This window comes from Hordeum vulgare, chromosome 4H, assembly GCF_904849725.1.
Source record: "Hordeum vulgare subsp. vulgare chromosome 4H, MorexV3_pseudomolecules_assembly, whole genome shotgun sequence".
Classification (NCBI taxonomy): Eukaryota; Viridiplantae; Streptophyta; class Magnoliopsida; order Poales; family Poaceae; genus Hordeum; species Hordeum vulgare.
Window position 1 is genome coordinate 561,779,030 of NC_058521.1, and position 21,606 is coordinate 561,800,635.

Consider the following 21,606-nt stretch of genomic DNA (forward strand, 5'->3'; position numbering starts at 1 on the left):
GCTCTGTGGCGTTTCTAATATTATATGTAGATGACATATTGCTGATTGGAAACAATGTAGAGTTTTTGGAGAGCATAAAGGATTACTTGAATAAAAGTTTCTCTATGAAGGACCTAGGAGAAGCTGCTTACATTCTAGGCATTAAGATCTACAGGGATAGATCGAAACGCCTGATAGGACTTTCACAAAGCACATACCTTGATAAAGTTTTGAAAAGGTTCAAAATGGAACAGTCCAAGAAAGGGTTCTTGCCAGTTTTACAAGGTACAAGATTGAGTAAGACTCAGTGCCCAGCAACTGATAAAGATAGAGAGCATATGAGCACCGTCCCCTATGCTTCAGCCATAGGATCTATCATGTATGCAATGCTGTGCACTAGACCGGACGCTAGCCTGGCCATAAGTATGGCAGGCAGGTTCCAGAGTAATCCTAGAGTGGATCACTGGACGGCGGTCAAGAATATCCTGAAGTACCTGAAAAGGACTAAGGAGATGTTTCTCGTGTATGGAGGTGACGAAGAGCTCGCCGTAAGGGGTTACGTCGATGCAAGTTTTGACACAGATCTGGACGACTCTAAGTCGCAAACCGGATACGTATTTATTCTTAATGGGGGTGCGGTAAGCTGGTGCAGTTCCAAGCAAAGCGTCGTAGCAGATTGTACATGTGAAGCAGAGTACATGGCTGCCTCGGAGGCGGCTAAGAAGGGTGTCTGGATGAAGCAGTTCATGACGGATCTTGGAGTGGTGCCAAGCGCACTGAATCCAATAACCTTGTTTTATGACAACACGGGTGACATTGCCTTAGCAAAGGAACCACGATTTCACAAGAAGACCAGACACATCAAACGACGCTTCAACCTCATCCGCGACTACGTCGAAGGGGAGGACGTAAATATATGCAAAGTGCACACGGATCTGAATGTAGCAGACCTACTGACTAAACCTCTTCCACGGGCAAAGCATGATCAACACCAGAACTGTATGGGTGTTAGATTTATTACAATGTAATTCGCATGATGATGTGAGGGCTAGATTATTGACTCTAGTGCAAGTGGGAGACTGTTGGAATTATGCCCTAGAGGCAATAATAAATATAGTTATTATTATAATTCCCGTATCAAGATAGTCGTTTATTATCCATGCTATAATTGTATTGAATGAAGACTTATATACATGTGTGGATACATAGACAAAACACTGTCCCTAGCAAGCCTCTAGTTGGCTAGCCAGTTGATCAAAGATAGTCAGGGTCTTCTGATTATGTACAAGGTGTTGTTGCTTGACAACTGGATCACGTCATTAGAAGAATCACGTGATGGACTAGACCCAAACTAATAGATGTAGCATGTTGATCGTGTCATTTTGTTGCTACTATTTTCTGCGTGTCAAGTATCTGTTCCTATGACCACGAGATCATATAACTCACTGACACCGGAGGAATGCTTTGTGTGTATCAAACGTCGCAACGTAACTGGGTGACTATAAAGATGCTCTACAGGTATCTCCGAAGGTGTTCGTTGAGTTAGTATGGATCGAGACTAGGATTTGTCACTCCGTGTGACGGAGAGGTATCTCGGGGCCCACTCGGTAATACAACATCACACACAAGCCTTGCAAGCAATGTGACTTAGTGTAAGTTGCGGGATCTTGTATTACGGAACGAGTAAAGAGACTTGCCGTTAAACGAGATTGAAATAGGTATGTGGATACTGACGATCGAATCTCGGGCAAGTAACATACCGAAGGACAAAGGGAATGACATACGAGATTATATGAATCCTTGGCACTAAGGTTCAAACGATAAGATCTTCGTAGAATATGTGGGATCCAATATGGGCATCTAGGTCCCGCTATTGGATATTGACCGAGGAGTCAGTCGGGTCATGTCTACATAGTTCTCGAACCCGCAGGGTCTGCACACTTAAGCTTCGACGTTGTTTTATGCGTATTTGAGTTATATGGTTGGTTACCGAATGTTGTTCGGAGTCCCGGATGAGATCACGGATGTCACGAGCGTTTCCGGAATGGTTCGTAAACGAAGATTCATATATAGGATGACCTCGTTTGATTACCGGAAGGTTTTCGGAGTTACCGAGAATGTACCGGGAATGACGAATGGGTTCCGGGTGTTCACCGGGGGGGGGACCCACCCCGGGGAAGCCCATAGGCCTTGGGGGTGGCGCACCAGCCCTTGGTGGGCCGGTGGGACAGCCCAAGAGGGCCCTATGCGCCAAGGATAGAAAATCAAAGAGAAAGAAAAAAAAAGAGGTGGGAAAGGAGAGAAGGACTCCACTTTCCAATCCTAGTTGGACTAGGATTGGAGGAGGACTCCTCCTCCCTTGGTGGCGCAGCCCTTGGGGCTCCTTGAGCCTCAAGGCAAGCCTCCCCTCCCTCCTCCTATATATATGGAGCAATTAGGGCTGATTTGAGACAACTTTTTCAAGGCAGCCCGAACAAAGGCCGAGATCATCGTCGAGTTGTACGTGTGCTGAATGCGGAGGTGTTGTCCGTTCGGCACTACATCGTGGGACGGATCGCGGGACGGTTCGTGGGACGGTTCAATAGGCGGATCGAGGGACGTGAGGACGTTCCACTACATCAACCGCGTTCACTAACGCTTCTGTTGTGCGATCTACAAGGGTACGTAGATCGGAAATCCCCTCTCGTAGATGAACATCACCATGATAGGTCTTCGTGCGTGTAGGAAAATTTTTGTTTCCCATGCGACGTTCCCCAACATCAACTTCCACGCTGATTTCCAGAACCATGTTGGTTATATGCCTCCTATCCGGGTCAACAAGAAGACTTTCGAGTCAATTGAAGGAAAAGGCAAATCTGTGATTGAAGAAGGCAGTAGGCCCCTTGATGGCCAGTTCAGAGAGCCAGAAGCTTATTCTTCATGGGATGATACTGAGACTCGTCCGACAAGCCCCGTTCCTCCTCGCGTGATGAATACCAGAGAGCTCCTCCTCAGTCTTCACCAGAAGGTGGATCGCAACCACAAATGGGTCAAACGCCAGTTTGGTGCCATTGTGAAAACCCTCACTGAAACACAGAACTCTGTGAAGCTCAACCATCACTATCTGCATGAGGTTTTCGACCGCACGTGGGCTACACTTGCACATATGAAGACTCAGGCTGAGCTTGAAGAAATGGACTTTGAGCGAGACTTTGAATGGTCATGGCCTCCCAAGAAGAAGTTCAGGCCTATTCCAGTGCCAGACCTTGAAGACAGCTCCTTTTCTTCATTCCGCACTGCTGAAACTGATGAAGAACAGCTCGGCACTGCTACCGGTCCAAGGAAGAAGACTACTCCCAAGAAGCATCACGGCTCTTCCTCAACCGCCAAGAAGTGAAGTCTTCACGGGCGTTAGTCCTCAGTTTGTCCCTTTTTGTCACTTGATGACAAAGGGAGATAAACTTGAGAGTTAGTCTTCAAGCGGGATATTTTTGGGGCTTATGAACTATATTTAAGTTACAAACTCTTGGCTCTTCTGAAGTTTTTATGTAATGAGTTGTAACTTAAGCCCGATGGTACTCTGACGCTTTTGAATGTTTTTCTTCGCATGCTTATTCCTCAAGTTTTAATGCACGCATGCTGGAATTCGTCAGATACCATCTGTCATCATGCATCTTCATTTTCTTCATATGATATGTTACATGTATGCATGATTTACAAGACTCAGGGGGAGATCTCCATGATATAAATCATCAAATGTGCATTTGCTGTAAAAAGCAAAATCCTCAAAAGATGCACATCTTCAGGGGGAGTCTCTCTGAATCTTGATTTCAAATTCCTCAAATGAGCATGTACACTTCATATTTTTGATCCCTGTTGAAGACTTAACCTAATTGTCATCAACCACCAAAAAGGGGGAGATTGTAAGTGCATCTAGTGCCCCTTAGTGATTTTGCTGGTTTGAAGACTTATAGGTTAAGTATCTAATGTGTTCGTGAGTGTACACACGATCTATAAGTCATTGAGGAGTTTGAGATATTTGAAGAATATCGACCCCTAAAAATATATGTCTTCAGTTGAAGAGATTGGTCTGAAGCTGAAGAAATGAATCGCGAGGAATCTGCGATGAAATTGATATTCCTCATGAAGATACTGATATTGAGAAGTCCGGTGGTTCCTGAAGAAAATCACTCTCAAGAATTGAAGCATGAAGATTTACACTTTCTGTTTTACTTTCTTCGCATTCGAGTAATAGGAACACCGTACTGTTAAAGGGGGTCGAAGTTACACTATGGAATGAATTTCCTCATGATGCTCAACCCAAGCCTAATCCTACCAAAAGCCTCAAGTGAGGAATATGAGTGACATGAGGACTCTCACAGTTGAGGGTTCTGACCGTTTCGATAGCCACGCCAAGTCACCGGTCTTATCCACTCCAACGGTCATATTACTTAAGGACATTAGTGTCAAATCATGTCGGGATGCTCCCAGGCTATAAATAGCCACCCCCCACAACCACTAGCTGGTTGGCTGCTCCGTTAGAAACTGACACTTGTCATAAGAGCAACCCAATTCCTCAGAGCCTTCGAGAGTAATTCATCAGTGAGGAAATACACCATCCACCGAAACCACAAACCAAACCTAGTGATTGAGCATCACTGAAGAAGTTGTTCCTGTGTGGGACTGGAGCCTTTTACCTTTGAGGACTGTGCATCCTCCAGACGGTTAGGCATCATGGTCTAGAGCTTTCCAGCAGTCAATTGTGGATCGCTGGGTGACCAAGTTTGTGAGGGTTTGGAAGTCTGCCCTGAAGACTTACCACGAGTGTTGGGCGAGGACTGTGTGTCCTTAGCTCAAGGAGAATACGGTAGGGACTGTGTGTCCCTGGACTGGGTGTCCTTTGGTTTCAATACCAAGCCGCTCCAAACCAGATGTACGACTGTCACATCAGTTGGAACTGGGTCATCAACGACTGTCTTCACTGAGAAACGGGTTCTAATTCTTCAACTCCTTACTTTCCCCGTATTATGTGTTGATGATTTTCACTATGACTGTTTGAAGAATTTGCTGAAGACTTTCTCTGAATTTCCTCAACCCCAAATTCTTCACGTCTGTTAGTCCTCATCTGAATTCTGCGTGCCTGCTCACTGTGCAATCTGTTTCACATTCTTCACTCTGAAAAACTGCTGTTGTGAAACTTTGCACTTCTGATCCTTTACTGTTTCCGCTGTAATTAGTCATCAGTGAGGAATTTCCTCAAAAGGAATTTCTCAGTGATGAAATTCTAAAAATCTCCTATTCACCCCCTATAGTCGATATAACGCACTTTCAATATTCCCGAGAGCGCCACTCGGGAACTCAACGATTGCGGAGAGGCACCACTGGGTAGAGGGGGACACTTGATTGGTAGCATAGACTTTTCCAATGGTGCCGCTCGGGAGAAACAACTTTTCCCGAGGGGGACTCTTGGTAGAGTTGCCACCTGACTCATTGCACATGTCTATGTCAAGAGCAGTCACATCCAGCGAAAACTATGGCTTTCTCCTCTTTGCCTCATGTGTGATTCGAATTCGTGTCGCTGGCGTGCGAGCGCATTGTAGGAGCCAGCTGGATAGAGCGTGTGTTTGATAGAGAGAGGTGCACAAAACCTTTTGTGTTGGGCTCGAGCTGACAAGTGGGCGCGCACGAGTCACCTTTTAAACTACAAATTGAAAAATGGGCCGGGGTGTGGTGATCGGTGACGTTGCTGCTGACTAGACATAAAGGAAGTTGTCCCTCACATGTGGACCAGGTTTAATTGAATAATCACTCAAAGATTATTTTTTAAATATATGTCGAGATCCTTGCCGTAGTGCTCAACAAAGTCTCGATGAAGTCTTGGCGTCGTCAAGCGCAACCGAACATGACACGCGGCGACATATTGTCGTGTCTTCACTGTTTGGCTCTCGCCATATAGGTTCATCGCCGTGATTTTGGTGTTTGTAGTGTGGTTGTTAGCTATGTTTCAGGAAATACATCTTTTTTGTCGTGTTCTAGATGTCGCGGAGGGTGGTACTCGACATATGTCTTTGTTGAGAGCTTGTTGTTTGAATCTCGGCGCACAACCAAACACTCGGCGTAAAGTGAAAGTGAAATTTTAGTAGTGGGGTGTACAAGATAACTCTGCTTGCATTTTAAATCGATTTACCAAAGAGAATAGCTTGTAAACAAGACTTGTGAAAGGCGGTAAATTGTGAACACATATCAAGCAAGATGCTTTCTTCTTTGTGAGTTTGGTGTTAAGACCCAACAATTCAATCTACCTCGTGCTATTTCTTGTGCCTATTTGATTATGAGCCTGTTATATCACGCACAAACATTTTGTAATAATAACTAGTGAAACTAAGAAGTATTTTCGTGGGTCTACTCCTACTTTTTTTTTGATTGGTTTAAAACTTTATTTCTCATATAATAGACATGTCGTTTACAAGGAGGTGGGAAATAAAATCCGGGACTGAAGAATCCCAAGAACCAGAAGATCTAGTCCTAAAGCTTTGTTTAGCTAACTCATCAACTACCCGGTTTGCCTCTCTAAAGCAATGCCATTTTTTAGCAAAGTCGATGGATAATTGCTTGCACTCCGCAATAACAACACTGTAATCCCCATACAATTGCCCAAGAGTTGTATGGATTCCACCACAAAAGAACAATCAGATTCAACCTCCGCTTTAGTGCATCCAATGCTAGATAGGAGATAAATGCCATTCTGATAGCAAAAAGTTAAGCGGCATCAGCATCACACACATGCGGTATGAACCAGTTGACTGCAACAATAACGTCACCCTTATCATCTCGGACCACAGCTCCACTTACTCCTGAAAGTGTATCCGCATGAAAAGATGCATCAACATTCACCTTCACCATGCCACAAGTTGGTTTCTTCCACATATGATTTCCCAGCCTCATCGATAGCTTAGAGGTAAGTGATCCGGTGTAATTGGTTGCTAAAACTCTAATGAACATGGCTGTTTTCTCCGGTGTTTGTGCTAATACCCCTTTCACAATCTGTCATCGCTGTCACCACAAGAACCAAGCTGCATCAGATACAAGTTCTGTCGTAGGAATGCCATCACTTATTGTGACTAGTTTGAGAAGAATTTCCATTGTTACAGAGCCGGGTCTGTCCTCAGTGATTGCCTTCTATATTGTATCAGTTAAACCCAGTAGCGACCAGACCTTCTGAACTTCTCGACAGTTAAAGAATGTATGTTGGATATCTTCCATCCCAACTTTGCAGTGAGGGCACTAGAGCAAAAACGGAATATATCATGTAGCCAATACGCCAAAACATGACAAGACTCCCTGTAAAACTTTCCATTCTAAGGGTTTGACCTAATCAGGGACTTTAAGTTTCGAAGCCTCTTTTCATATGTTGGGGCTACTGCTACTTGGTTGGGTTAAAAACACAGATCTGTGTTTAATCATTTTTTAAGAAAGAATTTGCATTTAACCTGACACAGTAGTTCGATGGGCCACGAATGTTATTAGGGCATGACCATCGCTCCACAATGGACAGATGCCCCAGCTGTCCACGTCGACCTGCTTGGTCCAGCTAAGTCAAACCTGATGCTTGCAGGCCAGAACGATCTCCTGCAGAAGAGGCAGTCTCTTCACGGACAAAAGCATGAGAAAGTGGTAAAATGGCAGGAATCGTGTCCAGGGAGAGCTGGTTACCATGGTTTGTTTTTCACATAAAAGAAGGAAAACTTTTGAGAGAAAAAGTTGATGGTGGTCCACATGTGATGCCTGCGTTGGACAAGGGCAACTGTGATAGTAGTCTCATCGTCTATTTTCTTGCTGAAAGTACTGAGACTACCGTATAGTGATGCTACCATAGCTCACGCCTTTAACGAACTAGGACGCGAGTGTGTGTGCGCACGGATCAAAGCTGCTTGGAAAGTGGAAACAATTATTTTTTTAATTGTTTTAAAAAAGTATTTTTAAACTTATTTTTAAAAAGAAAGTAAAAAAAAAAAACCTGCCTGGAACGAATGATCCCGAACGATTGCCTGTCCTAAAAAAAAAGATAAAAAATCCCGAACGATTCGCGTGCAGTCTTTTAAATTCTTTTCTTTTTAGTAACACCCAACGCTTCCGCTTCTTGCTTCATTCAGGAACCGCGGAGGGGTCGCTGCTGGGTGCTCGCTAAGCCCAATCGCAGGATTGGAGCTCTCCCCAGGCGATCCACGGTCCGCATCGTCTTCCTCCTCCGCCCCGTGGTACGGTTTGCTCCGCTTCCCTTTCCTTTCCCTACCAAATCAGTTGCCGCTGCCGCTGCTCTGCTCCGGCTGCGGCTTGGGGTTGGGTGGGGCGAGGGGTCCGGGTTTTTTGGGGGCATTTGAGCGGTCCGGCGTCCGGCGTCCGGCGGCTGTCCCTTTTGTTGTTTGTTCCCGTGGGTGGGTCGGCTGCCGGAGTCGAGGTCGAGCCTTTCTTCGTCCTCCTCCTCCTTCTTTCCCCTCTGGACTGGAGCCTGGACCGTTTGCCGGAGCCGACTGTCGCCACCATCGCACCTTTCTTTTTCCTCCTTTCTCCCCGGCCCCTCACTCAAATACGCTCGCCACGACGGTGCCACCAGAGTCTGCGGCATCGTCTCCTCGTGGAGAAGACGACGTCCCCATGTGACAAACTCGCCGCACGGATCTCTCCCCCACCATGGCCGCATGGTCGGGGGATGTGCGCATGCTTTTCTTTTCGAAAAGGGTCGGGGGATGTGCGCATGCTTTTCTTTTCGAAAAGGGTCGGGGGATGTGTGCTACTGCTACGCTCGCTCAAGGTCAAGTCAGGCTGTCCTGCCCGCGCCATTGGTTTCACTCGCCCACAGCATGTTCGATCAAATACTCACAAGGAATTGTCAGGTTAATTCGTCGTCTATAATCGATCATCTCGTTAGGTCTTCTGCTACATATATATACTCTCTCGTAATGCTGCAATCGTGCGCATCATCTCGTCGTCTGGCGTCTCATGATCTGATGATGCCGGAAAGACGTCACACTGCGCGGGCATCATCTCGGCGTCTGAAGAACATGTGCGCATGCATGTACGGTTCTCTCCGAAACATGTACTGCAATTGTGCCCTTGGGAAACATTTTCTTTCTTCCGCAGAGCTTTTAGCTTGTTTACCCTCTGTGCTCATGAGACCCTTATTCTTAAAATCTGATTGTGCAAGCTATTATTGTGTCCTCTTTTCAGAACACCATTGTAGTCACAGCAAAACTTCGTAGATTGAATTCACGGCATCCTCCTTTTAATTACTCCCTCTGTAGTCTGTTCTTAAATATAACTCTTTTTAGAGATTTCACTACAAACTACACACGGAGCAAAATGAGTGAATCTACACTCTAAAAGTATGTCTATATACATCCGTATGTAGTCCGTAGTGAAATTTTTAAAAAGACTTATATTTAGGATTGGAGGGAGTAAATGTTGTTAGGATAACTTCCGTGAGGATCCTCCCCCATTGGACTTGTTTTTATACCATTAAACTCTTACTCCAGTTGATACTAAATGCTCTTGTGCCAAATTGTGGGCGATGACAAATTATTGCAGTGATCTTTCGGCATGGCAAAGCATGCTACGCTGCTACTGCTTCTAGTTCAGTTACGTTCCTCGTAGATAAGATCCCCCCCACCCTCACACCCATCCCTTCACTCTGTTCAGTTCGTGGGGTTTGAGCCTTTGGGGTTTTTGGACCGCATCATTGGGGACTGATTAATGTCTTCTGTTTGGGTAGGATCATTTTACTGACCTTGTCTATCATACTGGAGGGTTTCGTAGTTTGTAGGTCTGAATCGACTGGTTTATTGAGGTCAGAAGTAAGAAATCGCATCAATTAATATTGGGCTCTGGATGGTTGCTAGCTTTGGTGTACTAGTTGTTCACCGAGATCTGCAGACTTTCAAGCAGACAAAATTTGTGACATTGTTATCCTCTGTTTGCTCACTGGATTTTTTGTGCATTTTGGTGATAATCCACTTTACGTTTCCTTAGGTTGAGATGGTTGGATTCCGCTGAGCTTTTCATTCCTAATGGTGTTTATTTTCTGAAGGTCCACAAAAAGATTCGTTTGAAGTCATTTAAAATTGCAGTTCTAATATTCCTGAAATCGATTATTTTGTGAGGCCATTCATCAATTAATTTCAAAAAATAAATGACCAAAAGAGTGTATTTCCCTTATGACTATGGTGTATAAAATTGCAGATATTAATGGGGTTAGAATGAAAACGTGGATGTTGGTATTTAATTTGTGACGAAACCGTTGATCTGTTTCTCGAATTTACAGGAAAATGTTATTTTTACAAGTAGTAGTTATTTCCACAACTTTTTTTTCAAGAAAACGCAGTGAGATACATGCGTTTCTTTGTATTGAAAAGGTAGAGTTTATGTTACAATCCTCCTAGGAGGGGCATTACTGGTAATGGAAAACCTATAGCTAGTGTACATCCCAGGTCTGGGGGAAGATGACGCGGAGACCAGCCGCTCCTGCCTTGGTCCAGAGGGACGCTTCGTCTTTGATCCTCGTAACCAGGTCGTTCACCGAGGGTTGGGTGCCCTCGAACACGCAGCTGTTGCGGTGCTTCCAAATCATCCACGGGGTCAGCAGGGTCACGGAGGCGAAGCCTTTGCGCATGGGCTGCGGCATACTCCGCTTGGCGCGATGCCACCAGGCAAGAAGGGAAGGCTCGTGGCTGGGGGCGGTGCACGGCAAGCGGAGCCAGGCGATGACGTCTTGCCATACCTGCCTGGAGAAGGGGCAGCGGAGGAGCAAGTGGTCCATCGTCTCGGGGTCCTGGCAGCACAAGAGGCAAGGGTCGTGGTGCTGCAGCCCACGACGAGCTAGGCGATCGGAGGTCCAACATCTATCCTGGTCAGCAAGCCAATGGAAGAAGCGCACCCGGGGTGGTGCCCAGCTCTTCCATAGGAGCTTCCAGGAGGCGCTGGGATGGATCCCTGGAAGGTAGCCTTGTAGCAGGACTTGGCATTCCTGGTCCACTTCCAGGTGAGCTGGTCAGGCGTGTTGAGCAGGATGGTGTGCGCAATGGCGTTCCAGAGGCGGATGTACTGGTCAATCTCGTGGACGCCGAGAGTGCCCTCGATGTCGCGAGCCCAAGCATTGGCATTGAGCCCCTCCGCGACGGTCCACGCCTTCCTCTTGCGCGTGGGGATGCAGGCGAGGAGCCGCGGTGCTATCTCGCCGACGGATCGGCCGCCGATCCAGCGGTCGTCCCAGAAGAGGGCCGAGAGGCCGTTCCCCAGGGACATCGTGGTGCAGGCGAAGAACAGGGCACGTTCATCCGCCGAGAACTGCAGGTCGAGCCCACTCCATGCTCTGTTTTGGTCGGTGCGGCTGAGCCATAGCCATCGCAGGCGGAGAGCCAACCCGGTGCGCTCGAGGTCCGGGATGCCAAGGCCTCCAAGCTCGATGGGGCGGAAGTTCGCCGCCAGTTTACATGGCAGTTGCCCCCATTGGCTGCCTCACGGCCAGCCCACAAGAAGCCGCACTCAATCTTCTCTAGTTGCTTGATGGTTTTCTTGAACGGTGCAAAGACGAGCAGTTGGTGAATGGGGACTGCGCAGAGGACGGATTTCACCATCGCGAGGCGCCCAACCTTGTTCATGAGCCAGGCCTTCCAAGACGGCAGTTGGCCCCGCACCTTGTCCACCAGGGGCTGCAGCTGCGCCGCCGTCGGTCGCCGGATCGTGAGTGGAATTCCCAGGTAGGTGACCGGGAGCTCGGCGATGGGACAGCCGAGCAGCTGTACTGCAGCGGTTGCCGCATCCTCGTCGCAGTGAATGAGGGTCGCCGTGCTCTTGGCAAAGTTGACGTGGAGTCCGGAGGCGCGGCCGAAGAGGTGCAGGATACCCTTGACTGCGGTGATCTTGGCCGGCGATGGATGGCAGAACAGCACGACGTCGTCTGCGTACAGCGAGATCGCCGGTACCGTGCGCCGCGGGTGGAGCTGCTGCAAGATACCCAGCGAGGTGGCCCGGTTGACGAGCCGGCCGAGGACGTCCACGGCGAGGACGAAGAGCATGAACATGGTGCTACCATCTGTTCGGACATGGTGTTTGCATGTACATGCAAGCATGAAAACTCACAAACGGTGTTTTCAGTGCGCTCTATACACTAGTTGAATATCTTTTCTACCAGCTCCAGTCTTTTTTTGTTATTTTGAGCATACTTGCATTAAACGCCCCAATAAATTGATTATTTTTTGTTCTCTTCTTCAGGATGGATCCTACTAACTGCAAAAGGCAGAAGCATGAAATCGGGTGTGATAGCTCGCCGAGCACCCAGTCCCTGTCAACCATCATCAGTCATAACAGATCTGTACGTCTTAGATTTCTCAAAGAATTCAAGGAGTTGAAGTACGGGAGTGTCACTGAAGATTACAAGGCAATCAATAGAAAGAGGCATGAACTTATCAGCACGCTTGAAAAGCTGCAACTTGTACCTATCAAGTTGCCCTATGCCAGTGTAGCTCTCAAGTCTTCAAATGTGACATTACATGATGAAGCACAAACTGGGAACAATATTAATTCTGATAATATTATCGAATTGGATCTGTACAGTGTTGGATATGATACCCATGCTACCATGGACAATACTGGGGCTCAGAAAACTGTTTGCTTACTTGATTCTGATGATGAGGACATGGTTCACTCCTTTGTAGATGGAAATTTATCCGATTCTAAGCAAAATAACTATTTTATCCAAGAATGCATGCTGGCTGAGCAGCCTTGCCAATACCAGGACATCAGTTCTGAAGCTCAACTTGTAGTTGAGCCAGGAAAGGACAGCATGGACATTGACAATGAGGTGCATTCAACTCCTCATATATCTTTTTTTTCTTAATGCATTTAATATAATGCACAATTCTACATTTTTTTAACTACATGAATAAGAGAGGAGGGAAATAGACATTATTCATTCCCATGCTCGCAAATAGCTTATGTGGTCCTTAAACCCATAGGTCGTCTTTTTTATGCACAATTGTCTCATTATTTAGTTTGTCTAAAGTGCTTTACAGTATCAAGTTTGTCTAAACTTATGCCGACATGATAAATTGCATTGTGCTGAAATTACTTATTACTGACTAGCTTCCATCTATATTTCAAGCCCAAGGAAATTGCTTTTATTGATGGCCATAGTACTTCAGAGCCACAAGTGATCAAGCAAGGACAGAATGACATAAACATTTACGCCGAGGTCTGCTTTGATGTTAACTCTCAATTTGCGTTTTTTCTACAAAGTTTGATTAGAGAACTACTGGTAATCACTGAGTACGTAAATATTTATGCCTAGATGCTAATCAACATCATAGTATGAATAACATCAAAAGTCCTTCGCCTGTTGCCCAAGGACTTCCTGTCCTAGTAAGATATTGTTATATTGCACTTGACTCAACTCAAGTTACTCAATGATGTCCCTGAAGTAAATTTCTAATGTGCTTTTTACAGGAATATGTTTTTAATTTTTTGAATATTCCGCTTTTTCTCTGTTTGGTAACAAACAAAATTGATTTTTGTTTCATAACTTTTTTCCAGAAAATATGCCTACTAAGTTTCAAGAAATAAAAACTGATTGATTTAGTTCAGATATGACTATATGAGAGATACTACTGTTTGTTAATCTCAATATCTGGATTTGTAAATGGAATCGTTTCTCCCTGTCATATTCACTATCTTGCATTTCGACAGGGTCGTGACAGGGAGAGAGAAAGAAGGGAAGGAGAAGGTGAGGATGTCCAAAGTAAACAATGCGTGGAGAAAAAGAATATATCTGTTATAGATTCTTATGAAATATCTTGTGAGGTCATACAAAGTGAGTCAACGGCAAATGGACATTATAATCACTATGATAGCAATGACAATCCAGTTGATGACCTGGATGACCTTTGGAATGACATGTCGATTGCATTGGCATGTTCAAAGGTATCTGTTTAATAAACTCATTGCAATTGTCTCTTAGATATCCTCCCTTTTTTGTGTCTTATATCAAGTTAGACTTCAATATCTCATGATCTCATGGCCTTGCTTCCTTGATAATGGTTTTCAACTTTTCATGTCTGGACTGATGAAATGGTTCTCATCAAGTACACCACATATAATATAATATTTGTAGTGCATGCCTATCGAGCACCATTTCTCTATCTACTTGGTGTATATTGTCAAAAATAAAATAAAAATGTGATTGTTGTCTTCCACATAATGCTTGAGGTCAGTTATAGAGCTGGAGCACATGATCTTACTGGTTGTTTTGAAACAGCTAGATTTATGTTTGCCTCCGGTCCTTTTTCGTTCTCGCACACATACTTTTATGCTTTACCATCATCATACTATTGGTTTCTTAATTGTATCCCTTTACGCATCTTTCTTCTGTTGTCTACCTTTACTTGCTTCTTGATGAGACTGACCAACATACTTTATCTAACCAGACCATTGGAAGTGATCACAGTATTGTTCCGCCGGAGAATAATAATTCTGAAGTAGTGGATCGTTGTCATCATGACTTCCTGATGAAAGATGATTTGGGCATTGTATGTCGTGTTTGTGGTCTGATCCAGCAACACATTGAGAGTATTTTTGAGACAAACTGGAAAAAGGTATGGGGTTTCTGATCCAAATTAGTCTAATTTACTTTATTGAGTACTCTCTGGCGATATAATTACTGAAAGATCAAATGGCATTAACTAGTAATAACATCCTGTCAATCAATGCATTGGTTAGTTCTGGATGTTATTACTAGTTATTTGCCATTAATGATTGATAGACCAAACAAATTTCCTATACGAACACCCATTAGGCCATTACATGTATTTTAGCTTTTAAGTAACTAATGCAGTTGGACAACTCGAAAAAAACAACTAATGCAGTTGATTTTGTTTTTTAGTTTCTACTTCTCTCTCTTTGAATGAGGATTTTACTGGGATATATTTCAAATTTTGACTAAGTTAAATCCTATCCCAACCCCACATGTTAAGATGTAGATTTTGAAAAAGAACAATTCAATAATTCAATTTAGTTTCCATATTGGCGGAGCCACATCTCTCATTCCCTCTTTCTTGCATCAGCGTATGCAATCCAACAGAACGTACGCGCCAGAACCTAGAAACTACAATGATCTGGAGGCAACTACCAATCCTTCAGGAAATATTCTTCAGGTGGTCAGTGGTGCTCTATCGATCGACCCTCGGCATTCAGAACAGATGAAACCTCACCAAGTGGAAGGTTTTCAATTTTTGATCAAGAACTTGGCAGATGAGAACAACCCTGGGGGTTGTATTCTAGCACATGCACCAGGTTCTGGAAAGACCTTTATGGTAATTAGCTTTGTTCAAAGCTTCCTGGCCAGATACCCTACTGGAAGGCCGTTGATTATTCTTCCTAAGGGCATTATGGCAACATGGAGAGCAGAATTTCTCTATTGGCAAACTGACGAAATTCCCTTGTATGACTTCTACTCCAAAGGTGATAACTGGTCTGAACAACAACAGTCAAAAAAGAGAAAATGTTCTGAACAACAACGGCCAAAGAAGAAAATACGGTCTGAACAACTCAAAGTGTTGAACATGTGGGAAGAAAAGAGAAGCGTATTGCTGCTAGGGTATCAGCAATTCGCAGGCATAATTTCTGATGAGGACACTTCTGATGCAGTAGCTGTCATGTGCCGAGAGAAGTTGTTGAAGGTCCCAAGCCTCGTCATTCTAGATGAAGGCCACACCCCGAGAAATGAGCAAACTAACTTACTCACTGCACTTGGAAGTATAAGAACTCCTAGAAAAGTGGTGCTCTCAGGAACCTTGTTTCAGAATCATGTAAGAGAGGTTTTCAACATTTTGAACCTTGTGCGGCCAAAATTCCTGAAGATGGAGAAATCTCGTGCAATAGTGAAGCGTATGCTAAGCAAGGTTGATATGTTGGGGAAGAGTGCACGGTCAAAGTACACTTCAGATAAGTACTTCTATGATGTGGTTGAAGGAAACCTTAAAAAGGATGCAGATGATAAAATGAGAGTGATGATCATCCAGAATCTACGCGAGCTAACTGCGGATGTGCTCCACTATTATAAAGGTGAGCTTTTGGACGAGCTACCCGGACTTGTGGACTTCACTGTTTTTCTGAATATGAGTACCGAGCAGGAAGAGATCCTTAGGAGTTTGATGCGACTAGATAATTTTAGCAGAAAAACAGCATGCAGCGCTATTTATCTTCATCCTTGCTTAAAGAATATTCAGAATGATGAAGAGAAGAATCGAGATATTGCCGTTCAGAAGATTGATTCCATAATTAAAAGAGGAATCAATATCAAGGTTGGGGCAAAGGCAATGTTTGTATACAATTTGTTGTGTCTTTCAGAGGCTGCAGGAGAGAAGGTACTCGTGTTCAGCCGGTATCTGAACCCTCTGGTTTTCTTGGAAATGCTGCTCAGAAGAATGAAAGGATGGAAACCAGAGGTGCAGATGTTTAAGTTAAATGGTAAATTAACGCAAGAACAGCGAGACAAGGCGGTTGAGCGATTTAACCGCTCAGCGGATGCTAAAGTTTTGTTTGGTTCCATCAAGGCATGCGGCGAGGGCATCTCCCTTGTTGGTGCATCACGTGTTGTCATTCTGGAGGTCCATGAAAATCCCTCTGTGACGCGACAGGCAATCGGACGCGCATTCAGACCAGGGCAGTCCAAAATGGTGTATTGCTACCGCCTTGTTGCTGCTGACTCGCCAGAAGAGGAGGATCACAAAACAGCCTTGGGAAAAGAATGGGTATCCAAGATGTGGTTCGAATCGAACGAGCTTTGCACCAATGATGATTTTCAGCTTGCGTCTGTGGATGTTTCAGTCAGTGGGGACAGGTTTTTCGAAAGCCCTGAACTGCGGCAGGATGTCAAATCTCTACACAAAAGGTATGTATATCTTAATCATGAGAATAAATCTAACTAAACCTTTTGTTATTCTGCCAGAAGTTTGAATGCATCAATGAGTACACAATACTTCGTCTTGTTTGCAGGTGAACAACAGCGACAAGCGCTAACCAGTGAGAAAGAGAACAGGGGAAGGAACTGAAGCGAACTTTCCGTGCTTCTTTGGGGTATTTTGCTGATCGTCTGAAGTATGTAAGTCTGATCATCTCGAATGTTAAGGTGTCTAGTAGTGTCTATTTGTTGATATTTTCTCTCCATTAAAATTTTAAATGATGATGAATTCCTGGAGTCACGGTAATTTGGTACTGCTAATGACTATTCGGACGCAAGTTATCTAGGTTTCAGTCTTTGTTGTCCTGTGGAACCAATTGCGCGATGTTCGTTGTCTGATAAACAAATGTTTAACTGTATAAGAATTGTTACTTTTATTAATTTTACTGTCACGACCAATTGTGTATGTTACGGCTGCCTGAATCTGATGATTCTATGCCTGTCCATGGACATAATCTGAACATTTCACGCAGTGTCATGATACATTCGTCGACACATCATCAGGTTTTCTCAGGTTTAGAAAACCTGGTATTTTGACTTGCAAAGAAGTTCAGAAGAGTGATACGGAGTGCGGAAGCATGAGGCAAATGAAGCTCAACGTCAACTTGAGGCAAAGAGTGATACGGAGTTGTACATACTTTGCCAATGAAGCTCAACGTTAACATGAGGCAAAGATATTGATGATTAGAAGTGACAATGGCATCAAATTCAAGAACTACACCTTGAATTAGTTTCTTAGCGATGAAGGGACCAAGCATCAATACTCCGCACCATATACCCCTCAACAAAATGGTGTTGCGGAAAGGAAGAACCGGACTTTGATGCACGTGGCAAGGATCATGATGACGGAGTTCAAATCTCCGTATAACTTTTGGGCCGAAGCCATCAACATCGCATGTCATGGATCTAATCGGATCTACCGTCGCAAAGGCTTGAACAAGACTCCTTATGCAATTCTTACTGGTAACAAGACCAACCGAATTACTTTCGGGTGTTCGGTTGTAAGTGTTTCGTTCTCAAGAAAGGTGCTTGTTCGTCTAAATTTGAACCTAGAGCTCAAGAGGGCACATTTGTTGGTTATGCTACAAACTCTCGTGCTTATTGTGTCCTCAACAAGTCTAATGGACTCATTAAGGAGACATGTAACGTGGAGTTTGATGAGAATAATGGCCCACAAGTGGAGGAAAGCAGTCTTTGTGATGTAGGTGATGAAATTCCTCCCCAAGCCATAGGAAGAATGGGTATGGGACAATTCCTACCCGTTGAGGAACCCCTTGTGGCCGAAGGAGAAGGACAATGTTCCAATCTAGTGGAACCATCACCGATGCAAGACCCACACGCTTCCGAAGAACAAAGTGAAGGCCCTCAACCTTGTGATCAAGATCAAGAACAAGATCAACCTCATGATGGTGGTTCACCAGGTGATGTCCTTGATCAAGCTCACACCTCCGAGCAAGCTCAAGATCAAGAGCAAGCTCACGATGGAGGTCAAGGTCACAAAAATGTTCCTCCTCAACTGTCCATGGAGGAGATTCTAGAAAGACGTGCCGCCAAGAATGCTGCCAAGCTTAAACATAAACAACACATCCTGGAGAATGTCTATGGTAGCTTGAAGAGAGAGGTAACCACTCGTAGACAATTAACAAACTTTAGTGCACATCATGCGTTTGCTTCCTACATTGAATCCCTCAAGGTACAAGAAGCGCTCGAGGACATGGAGTGGCTTGAAGCCATGCATGATTAACTCAACAACTTCGAGCGCAACAAAGTGTGGCGATTGGTGCTAAGACCAAAGGAGAACCACAACGTCACTAGAACCAAATGGATCTTTAAGTACAAGCAAGATGCAAACGGTGTCGTCATTCGCAACAAGTCAAGATTGGTAGCACAAGGCTATTCACATGTTGCTTGCATTTGCTTCTCATCACAATTTCAAATTATATCAAACGGATGTGAGCGGTAGTACCGCTCTGGCGGTACTGCCGCCCTCCTGTTCCAGCTCCACTTCCGCTTATTTTATCTCTCTGTTGTCTTCGACACTCGAGCAGTTTTTGAGCGGCAGTAAAACGCAGAAGTGCTAAGTCCGGGCGTCCTTCAGTGCCAAGCGGAAGTACCGCTGGCGGGAACGGTAATACCGCTCCGGTGGATCTACCGCCTCTCGGACCGTGTCCAACTGACTGCGATGCCCGATACTTTCGTGCAAGCGGAAGTATCGCTCCCCTGAGCGGTATTACCTCTTATGCATGACTTGTGGACAGAAAACAGTCAGATTCTTCTCCCCTATATAAGTACTCCCTCCGGTCCTTTTTTGTCTGCGTTTTAGAAAAATCAGTTTTTCTCGCAATGCTCTGCGCATTGGCATGTTTAGCCTGATGTTTCCCTTTATGCCCTGGTTTACATTCCATCGTGTTAGACTTAGAGATATATTATTGTTGTAATCTCAATCTATCTCTATCTCTTCCTTAAACGAATCCTATCTGTATTCCTTTCTTGTAAACCAAGGCACGGGTTTTGCCCAATATAAATAAACACCGCGGCTCCTCTTGAGGAGTAGGAACGCTTCCATCTGACATGGTATACAGAGGCAACCTCTTCCCATCTATCTAGCCACACCAGAAACCCATCGATCGACAACATCGATCGCCATGTCCTCTTCTTCGGCCACCGTCGCCCTAAACCTTGGAGCGCCGCCCGCCGAGAAGCTAACCAAGGGGAATTTCCTCCTATGGAAAGCCCAGGTAATGCCAGGCCTGCGAGGAGCCCAGGTCACCGGCCTCCTGGATGGATCCGATGCAGCGCCCGCAGAAACAGTGGAGCAGCAGCAGATGGACAAGACAATGATCACGGTGCCTAATCCACTTTATGCACCGTGGTTGGCCAGAGACCAACAAGTTCTTAGCCATCTCCTCAACTCCTTATCAAAGGAAATCCTCGCCCAAGTTGTGAGTAAAGAAAATACCTTTGATTTGTGGACTGCCATCATCACCATGTTTGCTTCGCAGTCCCAATCTCGAATTACCAATTTGAGAATTGCCATCGCCACCACCAAGAAGGGCTCCATGTCGAGCACCTCCTACATCGTCAAGATGAAAAACCTAGGCGATGAACTTGCTGGTGCAGGACGACCTGTCTCTGATCCAGAGATGGTGGACTATGTCCTTGTCGGTCTAGATCGTGACTACGACTCGGTTGTGGCGGCGATCAGCGCTGCCAAAACCTCCATCACCGTCGACGAACTCTTAGCTCAAATCTCCGCCTTTGATCAAAGGGTGGAGATGCTCGGCGATGGACCAGAAGCTGGCTACAATACCTCTGCAAATATGGCGTACAGGGGGCGTGGCCAGTCCCATGGCAGAGGACGCGGGCGCGGCAGTAGAGGCCGTGGTCGAGGGAGACGCTCACCCTCGTCATCCTCTCCAAACGGCAACGGCAGGAGAGGCGGTCGGTCTCAGCAACAACAACAACGTCCACCGCACCGAGACTACCCCGAGTGCCAGATCTGTCTCAAGCATCATCGCGGGGGTGCCCGTGAATGCTGGGATCGCTATGAGGAAGATGAATATGAGGACAAGGAGGCCAATATCGCCTCAGACTCCTACGGCATCGACACCAACTGGTATGCCGACTCTGGCGCCACCAACCACATCACAGGCGAGCTGGACAAGCTGACGATCAGAGACAAATATCGCGGCCATGATCAAGTCCACACTGCAAACGGATCTGGTATGAAAATCACTCATGTTGGAAGTTCAGTTGTTAAAACCCCCATGAAAAACCTACATCTAAACAAAGTCCTATATGTGCCCACAACATCAAAAAACCTTCTTTCTGTTCATAGGTTTACTCTTGATAATCGTGTTCTCATTGAGTTCTATCCTTATTTCTTTTTGGTAAATGACTTGGACACGAGGAAAATACTTCTTAGGGGCAAATGTGTGGGAGGTTTCTACCCACTCATATCTTCATCAACACCATCCAATAAACAAGCTCTTGCTGCTGTCAAGCCCTCTTCATCAAAGTGGCATAATAGACTAGGTCATCCCTCCTTAGTTATTATCAAATTTGTTCTTAACAAGAACAATCTTCCTTATTCTCATGAGTCTAGTGTTGAGTCTATTTGTGATCCATGTCAGCAAGCTAAAAGTCATCAGCTACCATACCCTATTTCTACTAGTATTTCCACTGCTCCTCTACAACTTGTGTTTTCAGATGTATGGGGGCCAGCCCCCACCTCTATCGGCAGACACTCATATTATGTTAGCTTTATTGATGATTTTAGCAAATTCACATGGATCTATCTCCTCAAGAAACGTTCTGAAGTTTTTCATGTCTTTAAGAACTTTCAAAAGCTTGTTGAGCGCTAGCTAAACACCAAAATCATTGCCATGCAAACAGATTGGGGAGGTGAATATAGAAAATTAAATCTCTTTTCCCAAGAGCTTGGTATATCACATCATGTTGCATGTCCCCATGCACATCAACAAAATGGCTCAGCCGAGAGAAAGCATCACCATGTTGTCGAGGTAGGACTAGCTCTTCTTGCAAACTCATCTATGCCACTAAAATTCTGGGATGAAGCTTTTCTAACCGCCACCTACCTGATAAATCTGCTACCTAGCAAAGTCATCAACTTTGAGACA

At 45.1% G+C, this 21,606-nt stretch overlaps 1 protein-coding gene across 1 annotated transcript; it reads left to right on the top strand.

Moving 5' to 3' along the window:
* Positions 1-8,095: 8,095 nt before the first annotated feature.
* On the top strand, positions 8,096-17,347 carry LOC123449526 (protein CHROMATIN REMODELING 35-like). The gene is made up of 7 exons (XM_045126777.1): positions 8,096-8,216; positions 12,226-12,814; positions 13,115-13,204; positions 13,696-13,929; positions 14,433-14,600; positions 15,069-16,897; positions 17,002-17,347. The coding sequence occupies exons 2-7, from the start codon at positions 12,227-12,229 to the stop codon at positions 17,003-17,005; spliced, it is 2,913 nt and encodes a 970-aa protein (XP_044982712.1). The 5' UTR covers positions 8,096-8,216; position 12,226; the 3' UTR covers positions 17,006-17,347.
* Positions 17,348-21,606: the final 4,259 nt, after the last annotated feature.